The sequence below is a fragment of the Heteronotia binoei genome, chromosome 7 (assembly GCF_032191835.1).
Source record: "Heteronotia binoei isolate CCM8104 ecotype False Entrance Well chromosome 7, APGP_CSIRO_Hbin_v1, whole genome shotgun sequence".
Classification (NCBI taxonomy): Eukaryota; Metazoa; Chordata; class Lepidosauria; order Squamata; family Gekkonidae; genus Heteronotia; species Heteronotia binoei.
In genome coordinates, this window is record NC_083229.1 from 134,823,338 (window position 1) to 134,845,788 (window position 22,451).

The following is a 22,451-nucleotide window of genomic DNA, read 5'->3' on the forward strand; positions in this document are numbered from 1 at the left end:
CTGTATCTAACCAACACCATATAACAAGGAGAGAAAAAACACAGACAACACTCTCCCCTAAACCTGCCCCCGAATCCTTAGGGCAAAAACCCCGCCCCTGCAGCGGGCCTACGCCCGGAGTTGCAGGTAACGTATTAACTGATTCAGAACCCAGAACAGTGCTGAAGCTGAAGAAACCACAAGAAAAGGGTGGGTAGGAATGGACCACTCTGGGACCACAGAGAAGGAAGACTTCATGGTAAGTGAACAGAATCTTCCATTCTCCAGTGGTCCCAGGAGTGGGCCAGTCCTTCTACTCCTGGGATGTAAAAAAGCAGTGTCCCTGTTAATTCTGATGGCCACCAGAACTGCCTATTAATTAGATGCAGTATCTTCATATACCCAAAGTACCCGGCTAGCAATGTCTCCTCAGCTTCCCAACTAGACAGTGTGCTGAAGCACCCTCCTAACCAAAGGCAGCCTCAGCAGAAGCAAATTTGTCTGTTCTGTAGTGCCTAGTAAAAGAATGGATCGACTTGCATGTGGCAGCTTTGCAGACTATCTCCATGGAAGGAAAGGAACGATATACTGCTGATGTGGCCGCGCCCCTAAGGGAATGAGCTGTAACCCCATGTGGAGGTTCCATGCCCTTTGCTTTATAGGCCTCAATTATACAACCCCGAAGTCGTCGACTAATAGTGGCAGGAGAGATTCTGCTCCTCATCGAGGCCTTCCTGAAAGAAACAAAAAGAGACTCAGTCTTGAGAACTGCCTTAGTTCTGTCGAGATAAAAGCTAAGTGCCCTATGGACATCTAACCAATGCCACAATTTTTCCTTATCATGCACTGGGTTTGGACAGAAAGAGGGCAAAATAATATCCTCACCCTGGTGAAAACTGAAATTCACTTTGGAGGTGAAAGCCGGGTCCGGCCTAAGCACTACCTTATCCTGGTGGAACAGGCAGAGTTCCTTATGACTAGAAAGGGCCTGAATTTCCGAAACCCTATGTGCTGAGGTAATGCCAACTAAAAATACGGTCTTAAAAGTCAGAAATTATGAGGCCATGGGCTCAAATGACTTGAAGTATAGAGGGTCTAGAATCATGTTCAGATTCCAGGAAGGGAAGCGGTGTACCTGCGGGGGATTAATTTGGGTAACCCCTTTTACAAAACACCTAATATGAGGATGGGAAGAAATATATCTTCCCTTCTTCGCTCCCCTTATTGCGGAGATGGCTGCCACTTGCCTACGAAGAGTACTAGTGCTAAGCCCTTTTTCTAGCCCAGCCTGAAGAAAAGAGAGGATTACAGCACTCTTAGCCAACATGGGGTCAATTTGTCTCTCCTGACACCATGCCAGGTCATGTTATACACTCTGTTAATGGAGGCTTTCCATGAAGAAAGCATGGTGTCTACAACCTCCTTGGGATACCCCTAGACTAACTAACTGATTCCTCTCAACCTCCAGACAGTGAGTTTGAGTAACTCTGGACATGGATGGGATAGGCTCCCTTGGGTGAGAAAGTCTGGACGACAGGGTAGCCTTCATGCTGGACTCTCTGCTAGACTCAGCAGGTCCTGAAACCATGCCCGTCTGGGCCAGAACGGTGCCACCACAATTACGTCTGCCTTTAGTTCTTGCACTCTTTGCAGGAATCGGTGCAGAATCTGGAATGGCAGAAAGGCATACAGCAGAGTTGATGGCCAATCCACATTTAGGGCATCTATGCCCATCACTACCCTGTCTCTTGTTCTGGAGAAGTACTTGTCCACCTGGTGATTCTGTGCTGAGGCAAACAGGCCAACTTCTGGAATCCCGAACCATTTACAAATTTGAAGGAAGTCTGTCCGATGAAGGGACCACTCCGACTGGGCTATGGACTGGCGACTCAGCCAGTCCACTATTATGTTGTCCCAGCTGGCTACATGTGTTGCCTTGATAGAAAGAAGATGGCTTTCCGCCCAAAGGAAGAGAAGCTTTGCTTCAGCATGAAGCGTCTTGAACCTCGTCCCCCCCTTGTCTGTTCACATAAGCCTTGGCTGTCATGTTGTTCGTTTGGACTAAAACAGGTTTCCCTTCTACATGTCTCACCGTACTTAGCAAGGCTAAACGAATGGCTCTCAGCTCCAGAAAGTTGATGCTTTTGGCCAATTCCTGAAGGGACCATTTGCCTTGGGTCACTGTACCCGTTAGGTGAGCCCCTCAACTAAAGAGACTACCAACCTCTTCGGATCTCTCATCACTTGACCCTGTGTGAAACGGTCGGGGGCCATCCACCAGCGTAGGCTTGTCTTAGATGTGCGGGAATTGTCAGCATCAGGGGTTTCTTTAGACTGATTTCCCTCTGAAAGGGTCGAAGGAAAACCTGAAGGGGCTGAGTGTGGAAGCGGGCCCACTGCACCACATCCTAGCAGGAAACCAGCATTCCTAGTAGTTGTGCTAGACCCATGAGGCTTTCCGTCCCCTCCTCTTGGACACCTGGCCCAGGAGATTTGCAAGTCTGGACCTCCTCTCCTGAGAAAGAAAGACTCTGTCCCTGAGCATATCTATCTGTACTCCAAGGTGAGTCAGGTTTTGCATCGGCACCAGGGGACTCTTCTGAGTGCTGATGACGAAACCGTGGGTCGACAAGGTCACAATGATTTGTTCCAGATGCAGTCTGGTCTGTTCCTTGGACAGAGCTTTTACCAGAATGTTGTCCAGGTATGGAAACAGGGACACGCCCTGAGTCTGAAGGACTGCCACCAAGGTCACTAGAACCTTGGTAAACACTTTGGGGGATGCCTTGAGTCTGAACAGAAGTGCCCGGTACTGAAAATGACATCCGTCATATGCGACCCTCAGGAACCACCGATGAGAAGGGGCAATCGGAATAGGAAGATAGGCTTCTGACAGGTCAATCGATGCTAGGAAATCCCTCTGATGGATGGAGGCTAGGATGGATCTTAGAGTTTCCATACGAAATTTCCTTGTCATGATGCGCCTGTTTACCCACTTCAGGTCCAAGATTCTGCAGACATCCCCGTTCTTCTTTGGAACTACGAAAAACACTGAGTAGATTCCCAGAAATTTTTTCTAGTCAGGGAACCTCCTCTATCGCTTCTATGTTGATCAGATAGTCAATGGCGAGCAGCAGCAATCGGTGTTTTTTGGGTGACTGAGATCTGGAGGCCTCCAGGAAACGGTCTCTGGGGATGGAGTGGAATTCCAGTGAGTAGCCATTGGTGACCGTCTCCAATAGCCACTTGTTTGACACTGATTGCTGCCACCTGGGAGTGAACCTCTGGAGATGCCCCCCGATCCCCAAGCTGGGAGCCGACTCGGGGTAGTCATGCTGGAGAGTTTTTCTCTGGACCCATGGAGGGGATACTCTGCCTTCCCAAGAAGGAGGGCCTGTTATCTCTAAACTTGGGTTGCCATTTCTGTCTGAAAGTCTTGTGGGTATTCTGCCTGGAATCTCTCCTGTTGTCCCAAAAGGGCTGAAATATGCGTTTGTTCCTATTTTCCCTTCTCTTGGAAGGACCTGCTTCTTATCTTTGTCTTCTATCAGGTATCTGTCGAGCGCATCGCCAAACAGGAAACCGCCTTTAAAGGGAACAGCAGCCACCTTGGCTCTGGCCGAAGGGTCAGCGTCCCAACTCCGCAGCCAGGTGTTCCTGCGAGCAGTGACACTAGAAGCCATAGCTATAGTGAAAGCTGCACTGCCTCCAAGGTGGCGTCTGACGCGAAGGCATTGGTTAGGGTGGCTTTCTTCAAACCATCTTTAACATCCTTGAGGTTGTTCCTTTTGGAACGTTCCGATAGCCAGATATAGGAGGCTCTCAGAAAAGAGAGGCCGTAGCTGACACTTTAAGAGAATTTGAAGATGTTTCAAAGTCTCAATGGAGGGCCTGTTCTATTCTCTTGTTTGAAGGGTCGTTTGGCATCCCGTCTGCATCCATAGGAAGGATAGAGGTTGAAGGCAGGCTGTTGACGGGGTCATCCACCATAGGCAGTTTCAGTCGTCTGGTAGCCTCAGGAATGAATGAGTAGAATTTGGAGAAGTCAGAAGAAGCAGCCTTGGGTTTAGAAGGATGTTCCAACTCCGACTTGATGATGGTGAAAAAAACCTGCTGGTGGAGGAACCTGAAGAGGCTTGTAGCTGGATTTGGGGATGGTGTCTTCATCTCCCACTGGGAAATCCGCCTCTTCCTCTTCCTCGAGCTTAGGTGTATACTGAAGCAAGAGACCTGATAACCTTAGGTAAAAGCCATGAATAAATGTCCTGAGGGAACAGTTTAGAGTGATTAGTAGCAACCGCCTCCTCTTCTTCCTCTGAGAATTCCCCATCATCCTCAGGTAGGGAATCCTCAGAAGCATCAGAGTCCTCCTCCTGGTCTGAAGGAGCAGGACTCAGGGATTGGGATCCAGCTTGACCTTCTGATCTTGCACGTTTGGAAGGGGTGGGGGACAGCAAGTCCTCTCTATGCTTCTGTCTGGACACCTTCTTGGACTGGGGTTCAAGATGGGGTACTCGCTAGAGAAGCATTCTGAACCTCCCTTTTGACCAGTTGCTGGATCCAAGAAAAAAGATTTGTTTTACCCTCTTCCCCTGAAAGGAGCACAGAGTGGGTGTCTGCATTCTCTTCCTGGATAGGGGAGTCAGCCAGGTCTAGATCACAGGTCTCATTCTCCAATACTGTTCCCTTTGGGAAGGAAGAGGGAGCGGCCATCTTGAAAGTCTCAATCTGAAAGTGAAAGAGAGCAGAAAATGGCCGCTTTTCCCACCTAAAAAGGAGCCTGCTGAAAGGATATATTTGCTCCCGTCTTCCCCTCCCCTAGAAAGCCGAAGGTAAAGGTCCCTTCTTAGGGTCCAAGCCCCTGCAAGCCCAGAGCCCCTTAGAAACATCTCCAAAGGGAAGGGACAGAAAGAGAAAAGGGGGGGGGGAGGGAACCGGTGGGGGCAGACCCAGGTCAACCTCCTCACCCCCGCTCCAAGGCTGAGTACCCTGGCTTCCTTAAGAGGAAGCTCCTACCAGGCTCCTCCGGAGCGATGCAAGCTGCTGCCACTGGGCACCTGGAATGCGGTCACTTCTCCTCTGGCGGCTTCCAGCGGTCTGGGAGGGCAGCGCGATGCCATGTGTCCTCTCCCAGTTCTACCGCCGCTCAGCAGGCCCCTGGGATCGCCGGGGTGCCTTTGTGCTGTGCATGGGAGCCGGGTGCGGTGATTTGTGGCCTCCCTGCCTGCCGCAGGGCCACAGATCAGAAGCGGCTCGCTGACCACACTGGAAACGACAACGGTGGGGAACTATTCCCAAAGTCTCCTTTGGCGCACCGCTTAGCATTCAAAGTTTTTTTTTTTTTTAACTCTGGGCAAAAGAGCCTAGAGCTCTGCTGGCACGTCCTGCGCTGATGGCAGGGCCAAACAAACTGGAAGCAGAGGGTCAAGCACCTCCCCCCTCTGGGTTCAAGTCTGCTGGTTCTGCCCACAGAGAGGAGGAGCTATGATCCCAGGAGTAGAAGGAATGGACCACTCCTGGGACCATTGGAGAACAAATAATGACTCTGCCAAATGGCTTAATAAGTTATAAATGATGTGACTTACTTTAAAGAATCAACGTAAATGTGGGCCTTAAGAAGAAAGTATGAACCATGAACTCCAGTTCCCCCTACAATTTTTGTTTTTCCCCATTGCTTCAAAATTTCCAGAAATAAAAGACAAAGGGTTTATACTAGAGAGATTTAATGTGATAGAATAAACTAGAGAGAAAACATCGAGTGTAAGAATTTGATGATGGATAATTTGTTAAGGCACCTCTCCAGATTTAATAACGAACCAAGTAAGTTTGAACCTTATCAGAATGTGCTGTCTTCAATTTTTTCCTCCCATTGTGCGTTAAAAGAAAGCACATCCCCTCCCCCCAAAAATGTCCTACTGAACTGGGAGAAGTGGAATCACATCCAAGAACTATAACATAATTCAAAGGATGTGGGATAAACTGGAGCATTTGGCTGAAAACTGAAATAGTTACATTAACTAGTATTGACTAGGTTAATTTATTTATTTATATATTTCGATTCGATATAATTCAAGATATGAATGAAGGAAAAAGTCATCAATAATAGTCAGAAAGGGAAAGCAGGTTCATTGGATACTGCATCCCCCCAAAGCAAAAACCAAGAGCTTCAAAGGGCTCCAAGAAGCATCACAGAGAGAGCAGTATGCCTATCTAAGGAGCCACGAGTTACTAAGAAGTGTGATATTTGCTTGATTATTTATCTGGGCTACTTACAGTAGACCTTTGTCCCTTGGACTCCAGGTGAATCACAGAGTGAACAAATATAAATCCTCAAGATAGGACATTCAGTAAACCATAGCATAAGTTTTAAAATGACACATTAAATTGTGAAAAAATTACATAGCAGGATCCTATCTTTAGCAAGCTAAACACCACAGACCCTAACAATTTATCCAAGTAACTTTGTGAGTCGTTTAGTACAGTGCAACTCTGTTGCCTACACAAAAGAGCCTTCTTGAACAACTCAGTTCTGCATTGTTTGTGGACTGCTAGGAGAGCGAGGTCCTTCCTCATTCCCTCAGGCAGCCCCTTCCACAAAGGGGGGGGGCATGGGCAGCAGTTGATTTTGCCCATTTGCAGGCTGGCCCTGCAGAAGCTCAGAAGAGTGAGGCTGTCACGGTGATGCAGAAGAGGAGAGCCAGTCTCACAGACAGGAGGGTCCCAGGCCAGAAAGGGCTCTGTACTGGATGGCCAATACCTTAAACTGATGGGCAGCCGGCGGAATGACTGTAGAACTGGAGAAAGGTGCATTCTCTGTCTAGCTCCTGTACAGCCCTAGTGGGGCCCACCTGGAACACAGCAGCCAGCCCTTGTTTACTGGACTCTGGAGACAATATGAGATGGAGGCCCCCAGCACTTCCCTCAGAGCTTCCACTAGCTCCACCCCCGGAAAGAACTGGGCATCTGCTCAGCCATCCGCTGTGCCTGGGGCTGTCAACAAGGGGCTTTTATTTCTGTTAATCCCCAGATGAGCATCCCATCCCAGGCACTGATCTGTGTACACATCATTTAAAAGAAAATAGAGATGGACAGAGATTTCTCAATGCCCAGAGAGTTGGTTTGGAGAGCTGAATCAGTAATGCATAAATGGGGAAGAGGCAGATCACACCACTCCCATTGTGGCTTACAAAAATGGAGAAATTCACTCATCAGTAGGCTTCATGCATTTCAATGTCATCAGTTTAGTCTCAATGGAACACCTGCAACTTCAGAAAACTGGCTTTCCATTGGGTGTGTTTCTTAAAATTTCAAGGACCCTAACAAACACATCCAAGAATTTGCCAGTGTATGAACATCTGAGTGGTTTCCAAGTTCATTACCCAAGGGAGCCACGCATCAGGCAAAGCCAGCCCTTCCCAATGCTTAAGAGAGCTAATTGGCTGTCTCCTCTTAAGAGCCAGCCTAGATGTTACTCTGATTATCCCAGACAAATTTTTCACTCCTGCCCTGAACAGTCTAAACACACTCTCTAGGTGACACAGATTGATGCACAACCAAGGCATACTTCCCCCCAGCACTGCCAATGGCAGGAGGATTGGTAGAGAGCCTCGCAAGGTAACAGCACCTTCATACGTTGTGATTATTTGTAAAAGCTACAGCTCAGATGTGGAATCTCACCAAGCCCAGCTCCAGGACAGCAGAGACCACATGGAGGAACAGAACTTTCCTATGAGGGAGGTCTTAGGGCAAAGCTGTCCACTGCTGAAAATGGATCACCTCAGCCAGGAAGTCTGGAATCTGACCTCAAATTTCAGGCTGATCTAATACCCGTACTTCACGGCTGGCCCTCTTGCACCATACTGGTTGGACAAAGAAGCGAATTTTTATAAGGTTTTACTAGAGAACTCTTAAGGAACCTTCATTAGGAGTTGTTTAAATAAGAAGCCCTCTGCTTGCTTTAAAGGAGGTGCCAATCAACTTTCAAGGGGAGTGTTTAGTACTCAAGAGGAAGCCTTCTGTGAATAACCCCCCCCACACACACACACAATTCAGTTTTGAGTTTTCAAATGGTGTTAACAACCACATGCTAAAGCATCTTTGTATTCCTTTCCCAACTAAGTCTTTAACTGGTGGCAGTTGCATCAAAAAGCAACCCCTCAGGGGGTTTTTTAAGGCAAGGGAGATGCAGAGGTGGTTTGTCATTGCCTGCCTCTGCGCAGCAACCTGGGCTTCCCGGGGGTCTCCCACCCAAGTAGTAACCGGGGCTGGCCTTGCTTAGCTTCTGAGGGCAGACTCACTTGAGCCTCCCAGGTCATGGCGAGTCTTTAGCTGAGCGACACTTCAGTGTTCAGGATCATCCTGGTCCCTCCTGGCACACCTGAAATACAAGCTTTTGCCCGAACACCTGCAGTATTAAAGAAAATCTGAACAAGGCTGCACTTGGTGTGCTGAGAAAGGAAAACCTCCGTCAGAGACTGGAGGTCAAATGAATGGGGGACGCACAGTAAGTGGTGTGAGCTGGTGTGGAAGAAGTCCACAAACAAATCCTGGGCTTGCAATGGATAATGCATATCTGGCTTTATGGGGCGCAGTTGCCAGCAAGGTGTTCCAAGTCCACTCAACTGCAGCTCTGGGTCTTTGAACACATTCCTGCAGTGCCTGGTTTGCAGAAGAGAAAAGTGCATCAACCACACATGCAGAGGAAGCCCCTGTAAACACTGCTGTTCACGCCCCTGCTGGAAATGGCCCCACCTGGATTCAGCGCAGGAAGCTGCAGCAACACCACTGCTTCCGTGACCTTTCCATTCAATGCTGCAGACCCACCAACAAAGCTCTCATGTGACAATAAGGCTGGACATTATGTGAACGAAATGCAATGATTTGATGGTAGCCATCGAGCAGGAAAGGACAAAGTCCTGCACCCCAACAACCAACTCACATGTTGCAGATCTGACAAAGGTTCATCACTAGATTATGCTTGAGCATCCCTCTGAATATCTGCATCTATAAGTCAAGAGCTGTCACATCACTGAGGATCACGAGGCCCAACTTTCCACACCTTTCCACCCTTCCACTGCATGCCATTAAGCTGGTTACCAAAACTGCCATACTGCCGACTTATGTTAAACACAGCAGAATCTCCAACTCCACCCCCTGGAATCCTTCGTGGCTACCGGCCTACAGAGCAAAAATATGATGTCAGAATTGGCTCCCACTCACATTATCTCCTGCTGCTGCCACTGGCAAAGAGAACAACCCTCCCATTTCTGTGGGCTTCCTCCTGGCCTCTGCTGGGTTCTAAATCTTGCACAACTGTCCCCTGCTTGCGCAGAATGCTAGAATGATGTGCAGTCCAGACAGAAATCCTCTCCCCTGCGGAAGAGTGCTGCACCTGGAACTCTCTGTTTTGCTGGAGGCGACTAGGTCAGCACACAACAGCTTGGGAGCTTCCCACACCAAAGGCAGTCCCGGCCAGAAGCACGCTTTCCCATGCAGCAAAGAAAAAGTAAGCAGTGCTCGCCCTCTGGGTACGCCCAAATCACAACAATGTCATTTCCAGTCTTAAGCATTGCCTTAAAGGGTGGGGTTGGGGGGGGGGGGGGAGATGCACCTGAAGTTTGCAATATTAAACTTGGAACCCTCCTTTGATCTGGAGTAGACGTGTACATCTATGATACGAACACGGCAGTTGATCTGTAGCAACTCCTAGTTCCTGCCACACACATGGCCCAGCCACGGCAGTCTGTTTCAAAAGCAAACCTTTTGCTTCTAGATCCCAGTGAACAGACTGCTGCATTCCCAAAGCTCTGAGTGTCTAAGGGATCCAGCCCACCACAGTTACAGGATGCTGAGAAAGGTGCTGTTCCCAGGAGTCCACAGACAGCCAAGAGCAGCATTGTCAGGGGGCTGCAAGGAGACACTGGCAGGCAAGGAGGAGGCATTCTGGAAAGAGAGCTGATTAGGATGTAACCTCGTTTCTAATTTAAATTGGGACTGTTGTCAGATGTAAGTAATGTTGGTTTACCTCCTAAAAATCTGCAACTATTTCATTAGTGATTAAATGCACAGCAGGTCAGAGGCCTGGGCTCGTCCTTTGAAACAAGTGCACCACCCCCTTTTCAAGCCATCTGTAAAATTCCTTGCTGCTTAACACCAGGGGTATGACACTGGGATCTGGGACATACTTGGGATTGCTGGATTTTTTCAGCTCCATTATACCCCCTCTGGGGACTATTATAATCAATGGTCCCCATAGGCTACAATGGAGAATCAACCTGGGTGTATCTGGGGCTAAGGGGGGCTTTTTTTCTGAGGTAGAGGCATTAAATTTGCAGCATAGCTGCTGGTGCCTCTCCTCAAAAAAGAAAGTGTCAAGTGGATTGGACCGGGGGTCCAGTTCTATAGGCCCCCACCCTCCATTGGAAATGGCATTTAAAGGGTGCGACTGGAAGTTTCAGGGCGTGAACTCCAAACACATTTAAGCTTTAAATACCTTACTAAACTTTAAATGAATTGCTAAGAGTAGCTATCCAGTGGCCATGAAAAATCCTGAATATTTTGGGGGATTTTTCCGAGGCAGCCATTTTCATATAGCTGAATCACTAACCCCCTCAGTGACAAGCTGAGGAAATATTAAATAAATAGCAATAAATACTAGTTCATCAGGCATTTTTTGAGCTCACTTTAGACTGAGCCCCCCCCCCTCCCCAGGATCTACTCCCTCCCAGTATGCCTCGTCGTATCTGTCGATGGGGAGCACAGCGGGCAGAACGGAGTCTTCTGTTGCAGTCTTCCTCTCTACGGATTCCTAGAGGCAGTGGGCTGGCCATGGGCCCTTAAGTCTGATCCAGCAAGGCTCTTCTTACATTCTTATGGCCAAGCAGTGGCTCCTAGACACACATCACATGTGCAACACAAGTCATAAGCTCTTAAATGTTCTCCTCGGCAGAGTTCTCCTCGGCAGAGTACAACCAGATCTTAATACGTGACCTCACCAGTTTAAGACAGCCCCCTGTTCCCCAGCCCCATTCCTGGCACTCAGCAACAGCCCACCCCCAACACAGAGATATGCTCCCTTTACCTTTTCTGCGTCTTGTTCAAAGAGCCGGAGCTGAAAGCATTGGTCCAGTTTCAACTTGCGCATGTGCCACATCTGGTGGAGATGCTGCCGCGTGGAGTGCAGCCTGTCCAGCATGGTGGAGACTTTGGGCAGGAGGTTCTGCAGGTCGGCATTTCCTGAGCCCGAGTTCTTTTTGGGGAAGGTCTCGCTGCTCTGTATCCTCTGCAGCAGCTTCTGCCCTTCCAGGTCCAGGTCCTCGATGGGGGCCTTGATGACCTTCTTCTTCAGCTGCGAGTGCTCCTCCATCATGCTGCGAGCCGCCTCCAGGTCCTGCGGCAAGTCCTTTTTGGCCAGGATGTCCTGCAGCTCCTCCAGCCGGGAGAGCATGTGGGTGGCATTGCTGATGTAATCCTCAAAGGCAACTCGGATTTCTATCCATTCCTCATGGTTGTATTCCAAGCAGCCGTCAAACTCTGGAGTTAACTGAGAAGGGTCGACAACTTTGGTAAGACCTTCCAGAGACACCATGTTTGTCTGAAAAGTAACCAAGATGACAGACGTATGGGTGCAGGATTCTAGGCAAGCACTGCAAAGTAGTTTAGGAAAGGAAAGGTCCCCTGTGCAAGCACCAGTCATTTCCGACGTTGCTTTCACATTTTCACGGCAGACTTTTTATAGGGTGGTTTGCCATTGCCTTCTCCAGTCATCTACTACGCTTGCCCCCCAGCAAGCTGGGGACTCCTTTTACTGACCTCGGAAGGATGGAAGGCTGAGTCAACCTAGAGCTAGCTACCTGAACCCAGCTTCCATGGGGATCAAACTCAGGTCGTGAGCAGAGAGCTCAGACCACAGTACTGCAGTACTGTTGCTTTACCACTCTGCGCCATGGGTGTTAATTAAAATGAAACCTATGAACACTGACTATTTATAGACTCCTGCCTTTCCCCGCATATGTGCTCTTGCCCCACCGGATCTGCTCAGCAACCCAGCAGTCGGTTAGGCTGCCGCTCAAGCCTTGCTGGGTCTGATGTCAGCCAGTGGATTGAGTAGGAGAAGAGGGACGGAGCCCAGTGCTCCAGCCCACGAGCACACTAACCAGCTTTCCTACGAGTCAAGTGGCACCTTTAAGACCAATCAAGTTTTATTCAGAATGTAAGCTTTCATGCGCTCTCTTAAGCACATTTCGTCAGACGAGGGGATCAGGTATTGTGGCTGGAATACAAGCAGTCTGGCAAACTAACTGGTCACATAAAACAGTGTGGCTAGGCCATTTGATCTGGATAGCCATAAAAGGTAATAAAATTCTCTGCCAAATGGTGTTCTTTTGTGATTCACCTAGATTTGCAGAAACAAGCCAGAGAATAGACTTGTTGCTTCCACAAGGTTACCAGGTCCTGGGTGGGAATATGGGAGTCTCAATCACCTGCTCCCTGGGTGGCAGTGACTCTGCTAGAACTCAGGGCTGAGAGACCTGAAGCATATCTTAAGCAGGATAATCAACACTGCCCTACTAGACTAGAGCTAAGCTTCTCTTGAAGCAGCCATTAAATACAATCTAGCCCTTTGCTCTCATTTGTCCTTGTGGCTAATACTGAAGATCTGGGCCAGTGATGCTCTGTCTTCTTGGTGCTTAGGAAGAAACAGTGGAAGGACTTCTGGACTTTTGGCCTTACTGGTGGACCTCCTGATGGCACCTGGGTTTTGACCACTGTGTGACACAGAATGTTGGCCTGGATGGGCCTAATCCAATATGGCTCCTCTTATGTTCTTATGTCTGGTGTAGTGATGTGCTGTATTTTTGGTGCTTGGGGCACAGTGGGAAGATTTCCAAAGTTTTGGCCCTGCTGTTGAACCTCCTAATGGCACCTGGGTTTTGGCCACTGTATGAAAGAGTGTTGGACTGGAGGTGCCATTGGTCTGACCCAGCATGGCTTCTTTTATGTTCTTATCTCAGAGAGGAAAACATCAGAACAATTCACATCTCTATTTGTTCTAAACTGCTGGATCTTGTTGGTGAGAAATGAACATTCCTCAAGTTGAACAATGTTTTAAATCACAATATAAAGTCTGTAGCGAGCCTGAAGAAAAACTGCCCCCCCCCAAAGTGGAAAACACAGACCACAGCAGTCAGCAAACAATAAGATCTTACAAGACTGCAGGTTTAAGTTCAGAAGTTAAACTCCAGACAGCTGGGAATTGCTTAAAGAAAGCACATGCCTCATAATAGGAAAAGCCAATTTAATTAAAAATACTTTGACCCTGAAACTTTGTGCTGTAGGGCCCTGGCAGGCCTCTCTGGGGAACTAAAACTGGGCCACAGAGAAGGCAGCTCTGCTCCAGGTTGCTGCTGAGACCATGGAACAGCTAGAAGTTCCTTACATAACTCTAAAAGACAAGTGTGGGAGAGGAGGTCCATTACCCCCCATCACCAAAAAGAAAAGGAGGGGGGAGATCCTTTTTAGGCCTTCAGATTGCATACATCTCCAGGTTCATCTGAAGAAGAAGGAGACGACGACATTGGATTTATATTCTGCCCTCCACTCAAGAGTCTTAGAGCAGCTCACAATCTCCTTTATCTTCCTTTCCCACAACAAACACCCTGTGAGGTGGGTGGGGCTGAGAGGGCTCTGATAGCAGCTGCCCTTTCAAGGACAAGTTCTGTGATAACTATGGCTGACCCAAGGCCATTCCAGCAGCTGCAAGTGGAGGAGTGGGGAATCAAACCCGGTTCTCCCAGATAAGAGTCCGCGCACTTAACCACTACACCAAACTGGCTCTCTGCAACAGAGATCAGGGGAATGCCCACAAGTGCAGAAGCAGAACACCTAATTAGTCCTTGTTATAAACTCACTCCAGTTGCCCGTGTATGTAACAAAAAAGGTACATTTTCTGACCAATCTTCGTAACCCCACGATCCCTGAGAGCAGTGCTTAAGTGGCAGACTTCTCATTTCCATGCTGAACACTGGGGGGCGGGGGGGGGGGGAAGAGTCCAATTCTGAAGCAACAAATACCTCAAATTCGAACTTGGAGCTTCCAAAGTTAGTCCGCTGTTTCTGCCAAAAGTTGTCAGGCTTGATTATCAGTGCAACATGAATGCAACAGGGAAAGGATTCCTGTAAGATCTTCAAAAGTGGCTTAATAGAGTCCCATTTAGATCCACGCATATCTACAATAACGGTGAAACCTCGCTTACATACTTCTTCACTGGAAGGCAAATGAGACAGCAGTTAGAAATGCCCACCCTGGTAGCCAAGCAAATCTAGACCCATGTCTGATCCCAGCTCACAGCTGAAGGGGGCCACTGCCCTAAGGTCTATACCCCCAGCAGGACCCAAACTTCCACACTCTGTGCCAAGGACATCCCTCAACCAAAGTGTGTGTTGCTTGCTTTGCACAGACCTTATTCACAAGCAGCGCATCCTCAGAACATCCAAATGTGCACAATGCTTTACAGAACAAACAAGACAGCTTCTGTTATAATCTAATCTAAGGCTGGGCTGCATACATACTTTGAACTGCAAATATAAAATTCTGCACCAAGGTAGCTGAGGTCCTACACAAAGGAAAACCAAACTCTTGGGACTTGCATTTTACAAAGCCACTGCAGCTATTCCCCATCTGCATGGTTTATTCTACTTCTGTTACTCAGGGGACAGGACCGAAGTCCTGCCTGTATCCCCAGCCAGGGACATTTTTACAGAAACACCCCTTGCTGCGGCAGTTTTACCAAACTTGGGACCATCTATCTTGGCAGGCACACAAAAGCAACACTTCCCAGGCTACTGAATTCTACAGGCAGAACAAAATTCTATGGACCTTCCTGCACATGCCCAGAATTGCAGAACATGTGCAAACCTGGCTGTGGATAACAGGTTCCACCTCTGACTTCAAAGGGCTGCAAGTTACACTTATTGCCACCTTGCCATATATGAAAGACAACAGGGCACCAAACTGCCCTGCTAAGACTTTTGTCTGGCGTTCTGTGGCTCGCTGACTCTCTTCTGGAGGAATAGAACAGTTAAATCCAGTGGCACCTTTAAGACCAACAAAGTTTAATTCTGGGAAGAAGCTTTTGTGGACACAAAAACATAAACTTTGTTAGTCTTTGTGGATGCAAAAACATACTTTGTTGGTCTTAAAGGTGCCACTGGATTCAACCTTTGTTCTATTGTGTCAGATCAACATAGCAGCCCACCTGAATCTCTCTCCTGTGGGGAATGTCACCAGATGAAGTTGAAAGGAAGGCTCCACCCCAAGATACAGAGCTGTGTTTTGCTTGCACAAATGTTGAAGGGGGTTGAAAAGACTGTTTTTTGTGGGGCTTGAGTTCCTATCCCATCAAGCCACAGAATTTTAGTCCCACCTGCTTACTGCTCCCTCCTTTCACAGGGCATCCGAAGGGCATGAACTTGCACTATGCCCCAATTTTAAGGAGCGTGAAAGACCTGTTCCTTGAGAAGCATCTAGCACTGTTTTTTCTCAGATGTGGTTCAAATGCATACACAGCCACAAATAAACCTAGCCAAGAGGAAGGAAGCAGCCAGTTGGACTCTGAAAAGGTACAAATATGCTTCTGCTCACTTGTTATGAGTCTCAATGGCATTTTTCATGTCCACCAACTGAACTCTACCAGCAAAGGGAGGAGGAAGAAAAGCAAGATCTAGCAGTCGTTTTAAAGACTTGCTGGTATTCAGGTGCTTCTGAGCTTTTGCTGTTCTCTATCAGGATGAGACCAGTATGCCTAGGCTACAGTTCTGAGCACGTGGCTGAACAGTTAACTCCTTTGTTCCTTCTTTTCAAGGTGCTATTTTGGTGATTTCAGACACATTGCATGGAGGTTACTTGGGAAACCACTTGAATCAGCAATTTCTCTCTGGCCAGTCTGGCAAGGGATCCTGGAGCATTTTGCCACCTTCTGGACATGGAGCCTGCAGGGGTCACTGGGAATGTGTGTGGGGGGGGGAGGTATTTGTGCAGAAGGTTGAACTAGATGACCCTGGAGGTCCCTTCCAACTCTATGATTCTATGAACAGCGTATTCAGCACCCTGACCAATGTGGCCCCAGAGACAGCCCAGCTCCTGGCCGTTCCTGTCCAGCTCCACCTGTTGAATGCCAGACTCTAGGACATTCATGACTGAAGATGTTCACTGCCTGGACCACTCTTGGTAGCTCCTGAATTCAGCTCTCTCTGTTGGCAGCAAGAGTGGGGTCAACCAAGCCACGGCAACAACTATGGCCCCCAGACTAGCCTCACTCCCCCTTCTCTCTTTTCAGCTGCTGCTGCAGCAAGATCATGTCATTCACTTCACCGTCTAAAAGCCCAAGCCAGGAAATGAGTGGCAAGGATCCATGCGGAAACCCCACATTGTGCCTGGATCACAACCGTGGCCCTTCACAGCAGCATTAAGAGCCCAGAAATGGGCCAGGAGGTGGGGAGCGCATCCGTGGGGCCAGAGTGATAAAGACTAACTGCAGTGACCCAGCGGAGAAGCATCAACATATTCTCCATCCCGCTCCTTTGAACCACTCAGTGTTTTGTACTGAGTGTCACATGTATGACTATCTGCCCAAAGGACAGAAGTCTTGGGTGTGTACTCGATGCAAGCAGCTCCTGGTCCTCAGGGAAGGGTTCATACCCTTGAGGCCGAGGTGGAGAAGCAGAGACGGTCAGTTAGGCACTTGAGGAAGACTCTCAGGGGCGTATTAGATGAGCCCCGCTCTGAACGTAGCAGCCCCGTTGCTGCTAGAGAGCGTGAGGGTCGAGAGGGAACAGGGCACCGTGCTGAGGATAAGGGGAATGCACCCTTAGAAGAGACCTCTTCTTCAGTTGGTGAGCGGGAATCCTTTCGCGCCAAGGAACCATCCCTGAGCAAGGGGAGAGGGGGGGTTTTGGTAGTTGGTGATTCGATCCTTAGGCAAGTAGACAGCTGGGTGGCAAAACCGCGTACTGATCGTATGGTGACTTGCCTGCCTGGTGCGAAGGTAGCGGACATTACACGTGTAGTAGATAGGCTGATAGACAGTGCTGGGGAGGAGCCTGTGGTTGTGGTGCATGTTGGCACCAACGATGTGGGGGAAATGCAGTCGTGAGGTCCTGGAGGAAAAATTTCGACTGCTAGGCGGGAGACTTAAGGCCAGGACCTCCAAGGTAGCCTTCTCGGAAGTGCTACCTGTTCCACGTGCAGGGCAGGAGAGACAGGCACAAATTAGAAGTCTCAATGTGTGGATGAGACGATGGTGTAAGGAGGAAGGGTTTAAGTTTGTTAGGCACTAAGATGCTTTCTGGAACAAGAGGGAGCTGTACAAAAGAGACAGTCTCCACTTGTCCCCGGATGGAACCAGGCTGCTGGCGCTTAAAATCAAAAAGGTGGCAGAGCAGTTTTTAAACTAAATCTTGGGGGAAAGCCGACAGGAGATGAAATGTCTCTGGTTCGGGAGGACTCGTCTCAAAGAGATGAAGGGTTGGCTGCTATTTTTCTACCGGGTAACGGACCAGAGTTGTCCACTGTGATAGTGACAAACAGTATGGACTGTCTGCCAGAGACTCGAGGTGGCAGGAGGAAGGTGGCGGGCCTAGCTTGCCTGGGAAATTATAGATGTTTGTATGCAAATGCTAGAAGTGTTCGAAGTAAAATGGGTGAATTGGAATGTTTAGTGGTGGGAGAAAACAGACATTGTGGGAATTTCAGAAACTTGGTGGAATGAGGAGAATCAGTGGGATACGGTGATTCCTGGATATGTTATATCGGAAGGATAGGGAGGGAAGGGTTGGAGGTGGGGTGGCTCTGTATGTCAGAGAGGATATACGGTCCAGTAAGACTGAGGTCAGAGAATTAGATTCACTTTTAGAAATGCTTTGGGTTGAAATAGAGGGCCCAAAAGGAAATTTAACTATGGGAGTTTGTTATCACCCACCAAATCAAAAGAGAGAGGACGATTATAATATGATGGAAGGCTTAAAGATAGCGGCTAAACATAAAAACTGTGTCGTAATAGGCGATTTTAACTACCCGCAGATTGATTGGGTCAATATGTGTTCTGGTAGAGAGAAAGAGATTGAGTTTCTTGATGCTCTCAATGACTGTGCTATGGAGCAGATGGTCTCAGAACCTACCAGGGGTGGGGCGATCCTGGATTTAGTCCTAAGTAATGCCCAAGACTTGGTGAGAGATGTAAAAGTGATTGCGCCGCTTGGGAGCAGTGACCATAATGTTATTGATTTCACCGTTTGTATAAATAGGGAGTTGCCCAAAAAGACCGCCACAACCACGTTTAACTTTAAAAGGGGTAAATACACTGAGATGAGGAGGCATGTGAGGAGGAAACTGAAAGGAAAGGAAAGGTAAATACGGTCAAAACCCTTGGGGAAGCTTGGACACTATTTAAAACTATAATCCTAGAAGCTCAGATAAAATACATACCACAAGTTAGGAAAGGCACAAACAGGCATAAGAAAAGGCCTGCATGGTTAACAAACAAAGTAATGGAAGCTGTAAAAGGTAAGAAGGACTCCTTTAAGCGGTGGAAAACCAGTCCAAGTGAGATTAGTAAAAGGGAACACAGGCTGTGGCAAATCAAATGCAAGACTGTGATCAGGCAGGCAAAAAGGGACTATGAGGAGCAGATTGCAAAAAACATAAAGACCAACAATAAAAATTTCTTCAAATATATTAGAAGTAGGAAACCAGCCAGGGAGGCAGTGGGGCCCTTGGATGACCAAGGGGTAAAAGGATTACTGAAGGAGGATAGGGAAATGGCTGAGAAGCTGAATGCATTTTTTGCCTCCGTCTTCACTATGGAAGACGAGAACTTTTTGCCCGCCCCAGAACCGCTAATTTTGGAAGGGGTGTTGAAAGACCTGAGTCAGATTGAGGTGACAAAAGGAGGTCCTACAACTGATAGACAAATTAAAAACTAATAAGTCACCGGGTCTGGATGGCATACATCCGAGAGTTCTGAAAGAACTCAAAGTTGAACTTGTGCATCTTCTAACAAAAATCTGTAATCTTTCATTGAAATCTGCCTCCGTTCCTGAGGACTGGAAGGTAGCAAATGTCACCCCCATCTTTAAAAAGGGTTCCAGAGGAGATCCGGGAAATTACAGGCCTGTCTGTCTGACTTCAATACCGGGAAAGTTGGTAGAAACCATTATCAAGGACAGAATGAGTAGGCACATTGATGAACACGGGTTATTGAGGAAGACTCAGCATGGGTTCTGCAAGGGAAGATCTTGCCTCACTAACCTGTTACATTTCTTTGAGAAGGTGAACAAACATGTGGACAAAGGAGACCCAATAGATGTTGTTTACCTTGACTTCCAGAAAGCTTTTGATAAAGTTCCTCATCAAAGGCTCCTTAGAAAACTTGAGAGTCATGGAGTAAAAGGACAGGTCCTCTTGTGGATCAAAAACTGGCTAATTAATAGGAAGCAGAGAGTGAGTATAAATGGGCAGTCTTCGCAGTGGAGGACGGTAAGCAGTGGGGTGCCGCAGGGCTCGGTACTGGGTCCCATCCTCTTTAACTTGTTCATAAATGATTTAGAGTTGGGAGTGAGCAGTGAAGTGGCCAAGTTTGCGGATGACACTAAATTGTTCAGGGTGGTGAGAACCAGAGAGGATTGTGAGGAACTCCAAAGGGATCTGTTGAGGCTGGGTGAGTGGGCGTCAACATGGCAGATGCGGTTCAATGTGGCCAAGTGCAAAGTAATGCACATTGGGGCCAAGAATCCCAGCTACAAATACAAGTTGATAGGGTGTGAACTGACAGAGACTGACCAAGAGAGAGATCTTGGGGTCGTGGCAGATAACTCACTGAAAATGTCAAGACAGTGTGCGTTTGCAATAAAAAAGGCCAACACCATGCTGGGAATTATTAGGAAGGGAATTGAAAACAAATCAGCCAGTATCATAATGCCCCTGTATAAATCGATGGTGCGGTCTCATTTGGAGTACTGTGTGCAGTTCTGGTCGCTGCACCTCAAAAAGGATATTATAGCATTGGAGAAAGTCCAGAAAAGGGCAACTAGAATGATTAAAAGGCTGGAACACTTTCCCTATGAAGAAAGGTTGAAACGCTTGGTACTCTTTAGCTTGGAGAAACGTCGACTGCGGGGTGACATGATAGAGGTTTACAAGATAATGCATGGGATGGAGAAAGTAGAGAAAGAAGTACTTTTCTCCCTTTCTCACAATACAAGAACTCATGGGCATTCGATGAAACTGCTGAGCAGCCAGGTTAAAACGGATAAAAGGAAGTACTTCTTCACCCAAAGGGTGATTAACATGTGGAATTCACTGCCACAGGAGGTGGTGGCGGCCACAAGCATAGCCACCTTCAAGAGGGGTTTAGATAAAAATATGGAGCAGAGGTCCATCAGTGGCTATTAGCCACAGTGTGTGTGTATATATAAATTTTTTTGCCACTGTGTGATACAGAGTGTTGGACTGGATGGGCCATTGGCCTGATCCAACATGGCTTCTCTTATGTTCTTATGTTCCCTACCAGCCAACCAGGTTGGCAGAAAAGAACCGCTTCACACATCAGATCACTAAGGTGCAAATTTATGATTTCTTAAAGAAGAAACCTTAAACCTGTGACATGTGCATGGAACAGAGGCTTGGAAACATCAACCAGGACACTTGTCAACAGAATGAACACTACTGGGATGCTGCACATGTCATGGCAAACCCAGGTTTGTTGTTGTGTGATGTGTGAAGAGTCCTTCACATCTCTGTGTACACCAAGACTGAAATCCACAGATCCAGAAAACTGGTCCGTGCCAACAGAACTGGAAAAAGCTGCTAGCAGTCAAAGCACTTGAGCATACACTTAAATTCACAGATCTGCTGGGAACTAAAAAGACACAAGCAGCCTGGTTTCAGCCAATACTTCCCACAGACTTTTAAGTGTAGCTATCAAGAACAGTCCTTTGCACTTACGAAAGGAAGCAGTTAAGAAGTGTGGCTTTGATGGACCACTGGTCTGATACACCCAGCCTCTTAAGCTGCCTACCTAACATCCCCTTACCTAGTAATGTGCAGCTTTGGTTTCCCGCCATGGCAAAATGTTATCACCACAGGAGAAAGTTCTGTGGCTCAGTGGCAGAGCCTCTGCTTTGCGTGTAGAAAAGTTCCAGGTTCCCTCAGCAGCAGTGAAGGACTTTGGCCCCAAAGTCATTGACAGTCGGAGTAAAAAAGACCGACCAACAGCCTGACTCAGTCATGAAGGCAACACACGTTCATTGTTCCACTAAGGATTACAGCCACGCCACTCTCAGTACGTGGCCCAGAGAGCACTGGGCTGCATCTTCGTTTTGCAAAGCACCGAACCCAACTCTTTCATCCTCTCCTATTTCCCAGTCTCCCCAAGTGCTGCCTGGGCCTCAATCCAGCCCACACCAAACCTTCTGGAAAGCTGTGAAGTGCTGCAATTTCTCGCAGGGTCCAGCTGGCCCTGAAGAGAAAATCCACACTTTGCTCAATGTTATTCTGACCGGCTGAGGGAGAAGGCAGCCAGCAACACCGAGAGCTATTTCTGGGCTGCTCAGCGCTCTTGCAATGTCAGGTTGAATACTATTTATTAGGTGTAAACTTTACCTTGGAATTAATTATTCAACAACATGCACTTGCCTGTGGTTTTCTGACTCTGTTTTGTAGACACAAACCAACTAAAGAAAACATGGTCAAGTGCTGCATTATATATATATATTTATTTTTGCCACAGCTCCCTAAAAGCTGAATAGCCCCCGCCCTCACGGCAGCAACTGATCACATTTTGAAAAAAGCTACCTTGGCCCTGGTCATTAAAAGGACATTTCCTCCAGCCTAAAGTTCTTTTGGAAAGTTTACATGATCTTTGCTTCAGGCAACACAGGAGCCCTCCTGCTGGTGACTCCTCCACCCTTTCACTCAGCGCATGGGGAAGGCCAGCGGCCCCCTGCAATCCCCCAGCAGTCTCCATGGGACAACTGCGCAGGTGGCCCCTTCACCAGAATGTCCCTTCCTTGAGATCAGCAATGCTGATTTCCAAACACTGCTGCTCACAGGAAGTGGGCCTGCATGTGGCCCCATCCTCCACCTGGGCCACTCTGCACAGTGAGGGAACACAAAGGGGGGGGGCTGTTTCAGCATCTGCAAACGAGCAAGAAATCCTCCCCACCCACCGCCCAAGGGAAAACGGCCTGTCCAGAGAAAGCTGGGTTGCACTTCTATCTCCTTTTCATGCAAAGAGAGATGTGAAGTCTGACAGAGCAGGAAGAGATTCAAAGCTTGATTCTCCATCAATTGGCCTCTTAAATCTGCAGCTAAGAGAATCTGCCACACCAGCTCAAACCTTGCTACAATACACAAGTCACTCTGCATTTCTGTTTAACAGGAATCACTAGAGGATACCCCTTTTTTTAAAAAAAAAT

At 48.0% G+C, this 22,451-nt stretch overlaps 1 protein-coding gene across 4 annotated transcripts in view; it reads right to left on the reverse strand.

Moving 5' to 3' along the window:
* TRIO (trio Rho guanine nucleotide exchange factor) overlaps positions 1-22,451 on the reverse strand; it is a 287,901-nt gene that overhangs the window by 196,237 nt on the left and 69,213 nt on the right. For all 4 annotated transcript variants that reach the window (XM_060244315.1, XM_060244316.1, XM_060244317.1 and 1 more), the window contains exons 4-5: positions 14,052-14,244; positions 11,060-11,572 (exon numbers count right to left, since the gene is read on the reverse strand). In XM_060244315.1, the coding sequence (XP_060100298.1) occupies positions 11,060-11,572; positions 14,052-14,244 (706 nt within the window). The remainder of the gene's footprint in view (positions 1-11,059; positions 11,573-14,051; positions 14,245-22,451) is intronic.